A 14,084-nucleotide genomic window follows, 5' to 3' on the forward strand; every position below is an offset into this window, starting at 1 on the left:
CCCGGCTCCCGCCGCTTAATCGGCTCGGCAGCCCCGCCCCGGCCCCGCCCCCGCCCGGCCCCGCCCCCCGCACGTGCCCACCGGCACCGGCAGCCCCGGACCCCCCGGACCCCCCCGGCCCCCGGTCCCGGGGCACGTGCGGGGCTCCCCGGGCCCCGCCGGCCGCTCGTACCGGGGGCGGGGGGCGGGAGGTGCCGGCCGGGACGGGGAAGCGGCCGCTGACCCGGGAAGGGGAAGTGTCGCCGGGGCCGGTCCCGAGCCGGGACCGGGGGTCCCGCCGCCGCCTTCCGGCCATTGAGAGCCCCGGGCCGGCGGCTTCCTGCGCCCGGGACCCGCGGGCGCCTTCCCACGGCGCCGCTCCCACGGGGCTGCCAGCCTGGCACCGGCACCGGCACCGCTCTGCCCGGGCAGGGGCACCCGGCACCCCGCAGCCGCTGTTATCCCGCTCGCTGCTGTCCCCAGTGTGAGCACCCCGAAAATCACGGCACCCCAGAGCCCCGGGCACGGACACCCCAAAAGTCCCGGCTGGCCGGAGCCCCCGGCCCGGACCCCGTTAGCCCCGGTACCCGGAGCCCGCGGGGCGGACTCGCCGCCGAGCCCCGGCCGCCCCCTGCGCCCAGCCCGGCTCCCCGCGGGCGCTGCCGGGGGCACCGAGCCCGTGTGGGGCCGCACCCGCCCCCGGGGGAGCGCGGGGAGCGCCCGGGGCCGGGCAGGGAACGGGGTCGTGGCCGCCCCCCCGCTGGCGGCCCCCGGGGTCCCGCTGCCTTTCAATGGCCCGCCCCGCTTCAAAGGGGCCCCGGAGCCGCAGCAACGCCCCGGCCCCCTCCCCACCCCGCTCCCCGCAGACACGGCGAGGACAGCTCTGCCCTCCTCCGCCACCCACCCCGCTCCTCGGGGCTCGCTGCCATCGCCACCCGGCCTCCGGCACGCAGCGGGACGGGACCCACCGGGACCGAGCCCGGAGGGCACCTGCGGCCGGGCGGCCGCGGGGAGAGGCGGCGGTGGAGGGCACGGCGGTGCCGGGGGGCCGCGTCCGGCCCCTTGGCCATGGAGGAACAATGATCCCTTGGTGCCGGGCTGGAGGACAAAACGAGCCCCGCGCTGGAATGCCAGTGCCTCAGCAAATTATTGAAACAAAAATAACATTTCTTTGTACAATAATCCTGGGGCGGGGAGGGTCCGGGCAGCGCTGCCAGGGGCCCAGAACTGGTATTTTTCCACTGCTTTCCTCTTTTTTTTTTTTTTTTCCCCTTATTTTTTTCCTTTTTTTTTTTTTTTTTTTTTTTCGCCCCCCTCCCATAACTCCCACCATTGTTCCTTCCCCCACTCCCTTCCCACTCCTCCCACGCTCGGCACCGCATGAGCGGGGCTCCCTTGTTCCCGCTCGCCCAACGCGTCCATGGGCCGGGAGCCCGGGCCGGCCGCCCAGCGCCTTCGCTCCCCAGCTGCCGGGGGCTGGCCGGGGGCCAGCGGAGCCGCAGCGGAGCCATAGCGACCGGCCCGGCGGCCGCAGCAATGGAGCCCACCCCCCGCTCCCCGCGGACCCCCCGCCCCAGCCCCGGGATGGGCTCCAGGCCCGCAGCCCCCCCCCGGGGGCTCCCGAGCTTCATTCTAAGCAGGTTCAGGGGCTGCTCCTGCCGCAGCCGGAGATGCTGCGAGCGCTGGACGGGCTCGGTTGGGGGGTCCCGCCTCTGTGCCCCCCACAACAGGTCGAGGCCGACCCCGCCAAGCCCGGGTTTGTGCCTTGCGGCAGCCTCAGCCTTCCCGTGCCACGTTTTCCTTCCTCCACAGTTGGGTTTTTTCCCCTCGTGTAACACAATCCCGAGCCCTGGCCCTTCATTATATCCCTGCTGGCAGCTCCTCATCCTCCTCCCTCTCGCTGTGCCATCGCCCTGGCGGCGCTGCGTGCCCAAGGTCGGGCCCGCGCCTGCGAGGGGGGAGCAGGGGCTGATTTCGGGGGTCGTGCGGGCGCTGGAGGTGCAGCAGCTGCGCTGGGAGAGGGACCAGCGCCACCGGACCGTGGCGAGGACAAATTATTCTAATGAGCTTCCTCCTGTAAACGAGCCACGAGCACTGAGAGGTGCCCAGGGAAAAAACCCACGGGGGAAAAATCCACAGGGGAAAAAACCTATAGGGAAAATAAAAACCACAAGGGAAAAAACCCACAGTGCTCTTTAGGGTTTCCAGCACCCCTAAAACCCGGCCAGGGCCTTCCCACGGCTGCGTGACCCCAGGTTAGGGGCAGTTTGTGCACGATGCGATGCAGAGTGACTTTTCCCAAGTGTGACCCGAGTTATGGGTGAGTTATCAGAGCCAGGCTCCTCCCGAGCCCGCGGCCGGCCGGGTTTTGCGTGCGGGAGGGCGCGGGGATGCTCCCGGTGCGGCGGGGCCGATAAGGAGGCGGCGGCGGCGGCGGCGGGAGCCCGGCCGGCTCTGGCACGGCGAACGCAGCCAGTAAATTTCCACTGGGGCAGCTCCGAGTTAATGAGCTCAATGCGTGACCCCGGGCAGCGCCGGGGCTGCCAGCGGTCGGGAGGAATTCCCCAGGAAGGCTGGGAGGGGATGGGGACCCTTCCTGTGCGGGCAGAGCCGGCCCTGGGGCCGCTCAGAGCCCGGGGAGCTCGCGGAGGGTGAAGGGGCCCGGGGTGCAGAGCTTGGCTCAGAAACCACATCTGAAACCAAAACTGGAGGATTTGGGGATTTGCTGAGCCTGGGCTCGGCTCTTGCTCCGTGGCCGAGTCCCACCGGTGTCTCCTCGTGTCGGCTGCAAGGACAAGAACACCTTTTAACAAATAAACCGAGACTCTGTGAAGCGTTGTTTGACCCCTGGATGATTGTCACCTTCTCCACAGTGTGCTGTTTTGCAGGGACAATCCCAAATCCAGCACTTAACCCAAGGGCACACGGTTTGGGCACAGGAGTGCAGCACCTGCGGCCTCCAGCCCCGAGTTTGTGCTCTAGGAGGGAGGCGGCACCGACACTGCAGCTGCCCCAAAGCCGCTGCACTCCTGAGGAGTTTCATCCTTGGTTTCACTGTGCCTGCTCCATCCAGCCCCAGGGATGCTGCTGAGGGCAGGGCCAGAGCAATCAATGCACGGTGACAGCAGGGCGGGGGACACTCCTGGCACGGCCCAGGCGCCCCGAGTCCCATCCCGAGCTTTTCTGGGATGATCCAGCCCGGTGGGACGAGGCAGGAGCTCCAGCAGGGCCTGTGCCAGGCTGTTCCCAGCTCCTGCTCCTGCCCAGCCCGGATGAGCCTCACTCACTCCCTCCTGCAGCCGCCCCTCGGTGCACCCCGAGCATCCCTGAGCTCCAGGGCCCCTCCAGGGCCTGCACCCCGAGCATCCCTGAGCTCCAGGGCCTGCACCCCGAGCATCCCTGAGCTCCAGGGCCCCTCCAGGGCCTGCACCCTGAGCTCCAGGGCCTGCACCCCGAGCATTCCTGAGCTCCAGGGCCTCTCCAGGGCCTGCACCCGAGCATCCCTGAACTCCAGGGCCCCTCCAGGGCCTGCACCCCGAGCATCCCTGAGCTCCAGGGCCCCTCCAGGCCGCCCCAGCACCATCCAGAGCCTCCTCCAAAGCAGCTTTTCCCCCAAAATCCCTGAGGGCGCTGCAGTGGGAAGGCCCGGTTGGTGCCAGGGCTGCAGGCCGAGCCCAGCTGAGCGTTCCAAGGAGCTGCCCCGCTCCGGGCTCCTCGTCCCTCTCCTCTTTCTTACCTACTCCCTGCTCTGACACTCGAGCCCGCTCAAGTGACCCGGTTCCTTCCCGTTTCCTGCTTCCAAGCTCCACGCCAGCCATTTATCACCTTTCCCTTTTTGAGTTTCCTTGCAGGGAGAAGCACTGAAAAGAAATCCACAACCTTATTGTCTGCTTGTTTTCCAATACAGTGAATTTATTATATGTTGCAAAATCAGCATTCAGCTTTTTTAGTGTACAAAAAAAGGACACTAGCTCTTAAGAAAAAAGATTAGGAAAGCTGAAGACTATGCTGCCTTGAAATTGTAACATTTTGGCAAAGTGAAAAGCTCTTTTGTAAACTCCAACTCCATGGCTCAATATAGTTTTTATCCACAGTACAATATTACAAAGTAAAACACAGTATCAATAAGTTAAGATCATACTTAAATCACCTAGAACTGGTTTCTATTAACCCAAAAAGCACAAAATTTTGCCTAAGCTTCGTCGTCTCTAAAAAGAAAAAAAAAAAAAAAAGAAAAAAAAAAGGCAGATTCGACTACAATTCTTTAACACAGTCCAAAAGAAAAGTGAAGCAGGAAGTTGGTGGATGCTAATTGGGTCTCACAGTTTGGATAATTAATTAAATATTTTCAGGGTTTTTTTTAATATTCAAATTTTTTTAGAAGTTCCAGAATATACATGTAAATGTACACAATACATCTTTGTATACAACTCTGTTTGCAAAAATATCTTATAGCAGATGTATAAAGATTGAGATCCATCTCTATCCCCCCCTCCCCAAGCAACAACAACAACAAAAAAAAAAAAACAAAACAAAACCCCTCCTTTCAAAATGTGAAGGATCAGGAGAAGTGTTTCCATGGAAGAATTTACTCATCCTGGCTCTGTAGCTGCTGCCTCTTCTGCCATCCCGAGTTCCGCCTCCTCCGCGGTGGCAACGAAGCCCCCCGGCCCCAGCACTGGGCAAATTCCCCTTTCCCACCCCAAAACGGCGGCGCGGGGCAGGGCCGGCGGTGCTGGCTGTGCAGTGCCGATGCCAGAGCGGGGTTTGGGGGTTTGTGAGGATTTGGGACGTGCCAGGGGCTCCTCATCCCCCCCCAGACCCCCACAATTCCCAACAGGGATCCCGGGGTTCCCACCAGAAGCCCCTTCCCCACAACTCGCGGCGTTCCCAGGCAGGAGGAGCAGCCCCAGCGCTCCCTGAGCTCCGGCCCTGGCGTGGGGAGGGAGGGACGGGAGCAGAGCGTTCCTGACCCCCCCAGTGCCACAGGAACGGCCTGGGGGGCCCTGGGTGCTCCCCCTGTGCTCCTTGGGCACAAAGAGCCTTTTCCACCCCCTTTCTCCTGGTGGCATCCCAAGGGCCACCACGTCCCCCGGGCTGTCACCTCTGCCTTGGAGAAGGGGATGGCAAAGCCCTGCTGAGCGCTGGATGCACAGGGAGAGACCTCAGAATAAAGTGACAAAGCAAAAGCAGTGGCCCTGGCTGTGTGACAACAACGAAATTATAATATAATAATAATAATAATAATAATTATTAGCCCTGGCTGTGTGAAATTATAATATAATAATTAGTTAATTTTATCTCCTATTTTTAATACAGCAGATGGACCCACGTTTCGTTTGGGGCAAGGAAAAAAAAAAAAAACAAAAAAACCCCAAAAACTTCAAAGTAACTCCTTGTTGTAAGAAGCGTTTCCCTCCTTAACTCTGCCATTCCTCTCCTACAAAGGGTGAAAGGCTCCTCAGTGCCACCTCCAAGGGAAGGAGACTCCACAGGGAAGGAATCTTTACTTTGAGATAAACGGAAGCGGGGAGAAGTCAAATCCCACAGGCTGGCAGGATTAGAAAGGGGAGAGGGGAGAGAAAGAAAGGAACAGCAGAGTTAAAGGACACCTTTGTGCTTTCTGGAGTGTTTCTCACACCCTGGCCATACTCTGAAACGTTCCCTTCAATCCAAAGTAAAGAATTCAATAAGAAAATCAGGAAGCAGGGAGAAGCTGGCTGAGCTGGAGCGCACCAGTGGAAGGATCCGCGTGGGAAACCAGCACCTTGCTGCTCTCACAAGGATTTGCTGCTCCTTGCAAAGACACACACACAGACACACAGAAAATACCCCAGGAGCAAGCAGAGCACCCCCACCCCTCCTGCCACGGATCAGGGAATGAAGTCACTGCTCTGGGGGGCACCTGGAGTAATACTGCAAGGAAAGGGTCCCAAGCACTCGGCCTAAAAGGAAAAGGGAGGCACGGTTCTAGAAAAAAGATGCTTTTTTCTCTGGTACAAAAATAGACCATAGTCTCATTAGCAGTTAATAAAATTGGCTGCCTTGGTAGAAAATTAGAAAAGTCAAAGCCAGACAGGTCTCCATCTCGCCAGCACTGGTGGCTGGAGGTGAACTGGGCAGACTGGGCAGGAGGTTTGCACCCAAACGCACAAAGCAGAGAAAAAAAAAGGGGGTTTGGGGGTTTGGTTTTTTCCTGTTTTTGGGATCCACCTCTGCCCTGGGCGAGGTGCTGAGCCCCAGGGGAGCCCCTGTGCTGCCACCACCCCTGCCCACCCCGAGGATGCCAATGACAAAGCAGGGCCAGACAAGCAGAGCTCAGGGAACGTGGTGTATTTCCGCGGAGCCGGGAGCGCGCAGCTCTCATTCCAGACAGTCCTAGCAGCAATTCCAGTTCCTCACCATTTGTAGGACAATTTGTAACCCACGTGGAGCTGGGCAATTACAACTTCATGCCAAACTTTTAATCCATGAAAACTACAGATTCTTAACCTTTGGGAGCTTCGGTCACTTTAGGCAAGTTTTCCCTTAAGTGTCAAACGCTGGCTTCAAATAAGCAGAATTTTTTTTTTGTTTCTTTTTTTTTGTTTGTTTGTTTGTTTTTTGTTATCCATTTGTTACATTCCAACATTCAGAGAGGCTTAAAAACTCGGGAGGAGCGTGCTGGACGTGGACATGACAGATCTGGCATCTTAAAGTCATCCCCAAGTTCTTCAACCACGAGGAATTAATGCTCGTCTCTGAAAGGGATTTTGGGTGTACAAAAGGGAACGTAACGTCCAGGCTGACTGGATTTTGGTTTGCCCTACCCAGTCCAGGGGTGAGTGGCAGCTAAAACTGCTGCTGGTCATACTCTGCTATCAGTTTTTTGATGTGGGCCAGTTTGTTGTGGAGGTATTCGCAGCGGTTCTTCTCTTGGCTGTAGTTGGGGTTTGTCTGCAAGACAAAACAAAACAAAAATGGAAGTGCAGAGGTGGGAAAGGTTCTGGACAAATCAAAGCTGGGCCTTGACAGCACAGAGCAGATCGTGGGATGGTTTGGGATGGAGGGAATGCAAAGATTTCCTCATGCCACGGGCAGGGACACCCAAACCCATCCAACACTCACAGGGACCCAGGGGCAGCCACAGCTTCTCTGGGAATTCCATCCCATTCCCTCCCAGAGGGAAATTTCCTCCTCATACCCCTCCTGAACCTCCCCTCTTTCAGCTTAAAGCCATGGCAAGAAGCTTTTTTAGATCCCTCTTTAAAACAATCCTGTTCTGACAAACCCAGCCAAGAATAAATTCCCTTTTCAGCATTATTTATCCTCTGAGGAGCCTCCTCAGAGGAAGGAGCACACCTGAGTCAGGCTCAGCCTTACTGGGCTTCCAACAATCCCCACCTGCCCTCTGCCCCACCTCAGAGGCTCTGGGACAAAGATGAACTTCCAACATGCAGGGAATCTCTAAATCCCTCAGGACAACAGGGCTCAGAACCACATTCACTTATTGAAAAGAAAAAAAAAAACACCCAAATCCCTATTGGTGTGTGTGGATGCTTTGCATAAAAACACTGAAATTTTATGTGCCCCAAACTCCAAAAAACTGCAGGGCCAGACTGCAGAGGCTGCTCCCAGCTGGGATGCTGTGCATGTGGAACACAAACTGTTCCTTCCCTGGAGAGATAAAGGCGCTGGGTGAGCACAGCCATTGTGCCGGGGCCACGGCTCAGCGCTCCAGCACCAGGGGCACTCCCAGCTCCCCCCAAACCCTTTCTGAGCTGCTCCAGGCACGGGCTGGGGCTGAACAAAGATCCTGCTGCAATTGCCTCGCAGCCTGGGCTTGCTCTTGGCAAGGGCCCATCTCTTTCAGTCACACCAGGGGCGCCACCCAAAAGCCGCTTGTGGCCAAGGAACATTCCCTTACCTTTTTAATTTTCCGGTATTCCTGTAAAATTTGATCGTGGATGGTCTAAAAGAAATAAAGAGAGAGAGGAAAAAAAAAATAGGGCGTTATTTTCAGTTCTGCAGTAGGTATTTACTGATGGCTCAATGTACACAATTCCTCCAAATTCCAACCAAAATCTGCTCCCTCCATGGCTCCCCTGGGCAGATCCAACCCAGCTCGGACTCCATGGATATCGTGGAGCTGACACAGAAGGATGAAGCCTCATTCCTCACCTGTGACAAGCACCTGGATTCCAGCACAATTCACATTTCCAAAGCCCCAACTGCTCTTTTTTCCCCTCACCAAGATCTAAAAGCAATCCAGTGAGGAATTTTGCAAGGAGAAGGGCAGGAGTTTTGAGGGAGGAAGCTGTGCTTAGCACAATAGGTGCTCTGTAAAAATCTGTTTATTATCCTCGACGAGACTCACTCCTTCAAGCTAATGAATAGCTAAAACTCTTTAAAAATCACTCTGACAAGCCCAATAATGCTGCATTATTAAGATCAAAGATTGCAGAGGAACAGATGACCCCGTGCTAACTCCCCTTCCAGCCCTGATACGCTCCCATATGTGCAAATATGAGTTTTTCTGGCTGGGATACACTAATAGCTTCCAGCAGCTTTTGGCTAAGGACACCAATTGTCTCACTGAGGCCTTTCCTTGTCAACAAGTCCCATGATGTGGCTCCAGCCTGCAGAAGGAGCAGCGCAGAGCCGGGTTAGCAGCGCTGTCAGCTGCCTGCACGTTCCCCAGCAGCTCCGGGGCTGGAATTCGCTCCCTGAGGCAGCCCAGGAGAGCAGGATCACAGCCCTGCAGCTCTGTGAGCTCCCTCTGCCATCTCCCCACCTTGTACTCCTCAGAGCCCTGCAGAAGCTGCTTCAGCTTGGCGTCCAGCTGGGTGAACCGTCGGGTTATCCGCTCTATCCGGGCGTGCAGGTCCCGGTACTCGTTGTACTCCGCGTTGAAGTCGTTCTTGTAGCTCTGACGCTGCTCCGAGGAGGAGATGGCTGCGTATTTTCTGCAGGGGAAAAGGCTCTGCTCAGTGGCTCTGGAGGGGGGAACTGGATTGGGGGAGATTGGTTTGGGGAGATTGGTTTTAGGGGGACATTGGTTTTGGGGGAGATTGGTTTTAGGGGGAGATTGGTTTTAGGGGGGATTGGTTTTAGGGGGGGATTGGTTTTAGGGGGGGATTGGTTTTAGGGGGGGATTGGTTTTAGGGGGAGATTGGTTTTAGGGGGAGATTGGTTTTAGGGGGGGATTGGTTTTAGGGGGAGATTGGTTTTAGGGGGGGATTGGTTTTGGGGGATTCTCTCTGGGTTGTTGCAGTGCTGAGCACAAAATGATGAGCCTGGAAACAAAATCGTGGATAACTGAGGATCACAGGAGCATCTAAATGGGGTTTTGAGGTCAATAGGTTTTGAGGAGGGGATTGGTTTGGGGGTATTGGTTTTAGGGGATTCTCTCTCAGATGCTGCTGTGGGGATGAGCCTGGAAACAAAATCGTGGATAACTGAGGATCACAGGAGCATCTAAATGGGGTTTTGAGGTCAATGGTTTTTGAGGAGGGGATTGGTTTGGGGGCATTGGTTTGGGGGTATTGGTTTTAGGGGGGTATTGGTTTTAGGGGGGGATTGGTTTTGGGGGAGATTGGTTTGGGGGGATTGGTTATAGGGGGGATTGGTTTTAGGGGGGGATTGGTTTTAGGGGGAGATTGGTTTTAGGGGATTGGTTTTAAGGGATGATTGGTTTTAGGGGATTCTCTCTGGGTTGTTGCGGTGCTGAGCATAGGGGGATGAGCCTGGAAACAAAACTGTGGATAACTGAGGATCACAGGAGCATCTAAATGGGGTTTTGGGAAGGAATGGGTTTTGAGGAGGGGATTGGTTTTAGGGGGGGATTGGTTTTAGGGGATTCACTCTGAGTTGTTGCAGTGCTGAGCACAAGATGATGAGCCTGGAAACAAAATCGTGGATAACTGAGGATCACGGGATCACCTAAATGGGGTTTTGGGAAGGAATGGGTCTTGAGGTCAATGGGTTTTGAGGAGGGGATTGGTTTTAGGGGGGAATTGGTTTTAGGGGATTCTCTCTGGGTTGCCACTGTGGGGATGAGCCTGGAAACAAAATCCTGGATAACTGAGGATGACAGGATCACCTAAATGGGGTTTGGGAAGGAATTCTTCACTGTGAGGGGTCTGGGATGGCGTTCCCAGAGAAGCTGTGCTTGTCTCATCCCTGGGATGCTGGAAGGGGTCTGTGCCCGTGGCAGGGTGGGACTGGGTGGGCTCCAGCTCATCCCAGCCCAAACCATTCTGGGGTTAAAGCTGGAAAAGCCCTCCAAGATCAAATCCCAGCACTGCCAGGGCCACCACTGAGCCACGTCCCCAAGTGCCACATCCACACGGCCTAAATCCCTGCAGGGACGGTGATTCCCTGTCCCTGTGAGGAAATTCTCCCCAGCACCCATCCAAACCCCCCTGGTGCAGCTCGAGGCCGTTTCCTCTCATCCTGCCTTGCATTAAAGTAGCAAATTATGGAGGCAACCAGCGGGGATTGTTGCCTTGACCTGCTGTAAAACAAACAATGTTTGCTCCCAAAGCTCGCTATCTCTGCCAGATAGGGTGGAATGGGCAGGTACAGCCCAGCCTGGAGCACTGGGGGTGGAGGAGGACACTCAGATAGTGCTGCTACAGCTTCCCTGACTCCTGCTGGCCCGCAGAACATGGAGTTCTGCATCTGTGCCAGGCATTGGAACAGCAGGAATATGATGCTTCCAGTGCTGAGAGTCTTTAAAGGAACACAAAAAGCATTGAGCCATCGTTGCAAAACGCTGGCAGGGCCATTATGTGGCAAGAGCATGACAAGAAGCCACGGTGAGGAGCTTTATTCAGTATTTTTTTTTCCACCAGCAACTCTATTTCCAGCACCTTCCTGAGACACTTGACGTGTCCTGAGCTCAGGTTGAACTGATGTGCCTTTGGGGGCCTTTTGGAAGTTATTATGCTCAACAAAAAGCCATTAAAGCTGATTTTTACAGCTCTCTCTGAAGGTAAAACTCATCTTTTGGTAGGTGATGGCTCTAATTCGCCTCCCTGCCCTGGCTGCAGCAGGGCCATGCAGTGCCTGAACATGGAAAAGCTGATTTAGGCCTCAGATTAAGGGGAAACTTTCAGTGCTTTAACTTTTTATGTGCTCCCTAGAACAGACTCCTTGCCAGGGTGGGATAAAGAACCATCCCCACAGGACAGAGAGCATCAAACAGCAGTGACAGGCTCAGAATCTGAGGAGCTGGGCACAAACCAGCCAGATCACCCTGGGTGAGACCCAGAGCTCAGAAACCTCTCCCAGTTTCTTTGGGGAGAGCCCAGGGAGCTGCAATGCCCCATTCTGGGAGGGATCAGCACGTGGGTTAGAGAAAAAACCACAATTTTCCCCCCAGCCACACGAATTCTTTGGAATAAACCTAAAAGTGTCACCTTGAAGGGGTTGTTTGTATGGCTGATGCAGCACAACCACAGCAGAAACCTTTATCTGCCCTGGAGCTTCCTCCTCCTCCTCCTCCTCCTCCTCCATCCCTTCCCTCCCAGCTCAGCCAAACCAGCTCTGATGGGAACAACCCCAGGGCTGGGACATGCACACACAATTTTCCTCCCAGCTATAAGTTTTCCCTCACCCCAAAGCTTTGTTTAGGACAGGTTTGGGTTTATGCAGATTCTGGGCTTCCTTCACAGGGATTTTTGGGTTTGGGTTGTTTAATTAACCTCGGGGGGATCTGATTAAAGAGTCAAGGAACAACTCAGATCCTAACCCAGGGGTTGGAGCCTCCCAGGAAAGAATATTTCACTGCTTTATGGAGATGATCTTGGCTCTGAAGAGGGCAAGAATGAACAAACCAGCCCAAATCCTTCCTTGCCCTGCCTTCCCCAGCAGATTATTCCAAGTTTCCAGCTGGAGTGTGGAGATGTTTAATCCTCACAAACCCCTCTAAGGTATGAGATGTTTCTTGAAGTGCTCAAACAATTTATAGGAGATAACCTTGAACTCCTCAAGGAGGTAAAATCCAGCTTTGATATCAAGTTCAGTCTCAACTATTCATCTGCAGAGCTGGGTTTACTCCTTTCCTTACACCCACCTAACAAAGTTCTATCAAATAACACAAAAAGTCCAACAAAAATCCCCAGCACGTTGTGATTTCTTAGCCTGAAACATGACCCCAAAGTGATGAAGCAACTGATAAACATACTTACAATAAATAATCTGGCATGTCTGAAGTTGATGTTGGTACACTAGAATTATTGCATGTTCCATTTAAACCTGAAAAAATAAAGATCTGTTTATAAATGTTCTTAAACTTCAAAGCTCTTTGCAATTCAGCTTCAAACTCGTAAAACTTGCCTGAAACATAGAGTTTATGGAATTCTAAAGGATTTCTGTTTTGCTTGGAACTGACAGAGGCAGAGGAGCCACAACAAGGTGGCTGAAAGTTCAAGGCCCCTCCAGTATTTGTCTGTCAGCAAAACAACACCAACATCAGCCTGTGCAGCGAGCAGGGAAAAAATCTGAATTTAATTGGAGGGTAAACAGTGCCTGGAGTGGGATAACAGCGAGAGCAGCACTGGGGAGGAGGAAAACACAGCCCTGAGCCCAGAGAGCTGGGCTGGGCAAGGGGAAACTTCTGTTCTGCTGATTCCAAACGTGAGGGATTCCTGTGAGCATCTCCAGGTGAGATCTGAATCAATATCCCAGAGCAGGGCACCACAGAGAGGATTCTGGGGCAAAACCCAGGCATTAAAGAATGCTCAGAAACTGAAGGAGGAACAGAATAAACCTAAAGCAGACTCACCCTGCACACCCACCCGACAGTGCAGGGGAAAGCAGCTGGATCCACCTTTGGCAAGGGACACTTCCCACAAACTGTGTGTGACATTGCAAACCCTCAGCACACCCAGCTGCAAACCTGGGCCTGCAGTGCCCTGAATTTCCTCTGCATTTCCAGGGAAAAGCTTTCCTGAACAGGATGGGAGAATGGCACAAAAAACCCCAGGGTTTCTGAATCCATCCCAATCCCAAATTCCTCCTGCTTTTTTCTGGATTTCCAGGGAAAAGCTTTCCTGAACAGGATGGGAGAATGGCACAAAGCCAGGGTTTCTGAATCCATCCCAATCCCAAATTCCTCCTGCTTTTTCCTGCATTTCCAGGGAAAAGCCTTCCTGAGCAGGATGGGAGAATGGCACAAAGCCAGGGTTTCTGAATCCTTCCCAATCCCAAATTCCTCCTGCTTTTCCTCCTGCTTTTTCCTGGATTTCCAGGGAAAAGCCTTCCTGAGCAGGATGGGAGAATGGCACAAAACCCCCAGAGTTTCTGAATCCATCCCAATCCCAAATTCCTCCTGCTTTTTTCTGGATTTCCAGGGAAAAGCTTTCCTGAGCAGGATGGGAGAATGTCACAAAAACCCCAGGGTTTCTGAATCCATCCCAATCCCAAATCCCTGCTGCAGCTCCTCCTGCTTTTCCCCCTTTGTGCCCACAGCCTGGGAGACGCAGAGCAGGGTTTGAGGATGGTGCAAGGCACTCGGGAGGTTTATTTTTGCCTGTGAGTGCCACCTACTGACTGAAAGGACCCCAAAGGTCCCTCCAGAGCCTCTGGAACAAAATCCCTGGTTGAAACTCCCACTTGTGGCAGGAGGTGCCCCTGCCCACGCAGGTGGTGGGAGCAGAGGAGCTTTAAGGTCCTTCCAACCCAAACTTGTTGTGATTCTCTGCTTCCCCACAGCTCCAGGGGGAACGTGGGCAAGGACAGGACGAGGCTGGGGCTACCACAGAAGGAAAACATCCCAGCCCTGGCTGTCCAGGATCCAAGCAGGACTGACCACATCCTGTTTGTCATTGCTCCCAGCCCAGCTCGTGTTTGTTACCTCAAAACAGCAGCGGGAACAAACCCCCAGCTCCCAATAATTAACAAAAATCCAGGAATTAAACAGCAAAGAGAAGCAGAAAAGGTGGTGGAGGAGGCTCAGCAATTTCCCAGGGATTTGGGTGTTTATAAGACAAAAGGAGAGAATGTGTGAGTGTCTCTCCAGAACCACTCTGGAGGCTTATGGGGAAGAGAAACAACGTGGAAGAAACACAAAATTCACACAAAAAAACCCGGGATTGACACAAAAGTGGAAGAATTCTCAG

At 54.4% G+C, this 14,084-nt stretch overlaps 1 protein-coding gene across 2 annotated transcripts in view; it reads right to left on the bottom strand.

Annotated features, from left to right (window-relative positions):
- Positions 1–6,207: 6,207 nt before the first annotated feature.
- Positions 6,208–14,084, bottom strand: part of ELL (elongation factor for RNA polymerase II) — a 54,429-nt gene continuing 46,552 nt past the window's right edge. For both annotated transcript variants that reach the window (XM_074528461.1, XM_074528462.1), the window contains exons 9-12: positions 12,153–12,219; positions 8,753–8,924; positions 7,886–7,930; positions 6,208–6,915 (exon numbers count right to left, since the gene is read on the bottom strand). In XM_074528461.1, the coding sequence (XP_074384562.1) occupies positions 6,811–6,915; positions 7,886–7,930; positions 8,753–8,924; positions 12,153–12,219 (389 nt within the window). In that variant the 3' untranslated portion in view covers positions 6,208–6,810. The remainder of the gene's footprint in view (positions 6,916–7,885; positions 7,931–8,752; positions 8,925–12,152; positions 12,220–14,084) is intronic.

This window comes from Zonotrichia albicollis, chromosome 29 (genome assembly GCF_047830755.1).
Source record: "Zonotrichia albicollis isolate bZonAlb1 chromosome 29, bZonAlb1.hap1, whole genome shotgun sequence".
Lineage (NCBI taxonomy): Eukaryota > Metazoa > Chordata > Aves > Passeriformes > Passerellidae > Zonotrichia > Zonotrichia albicollis.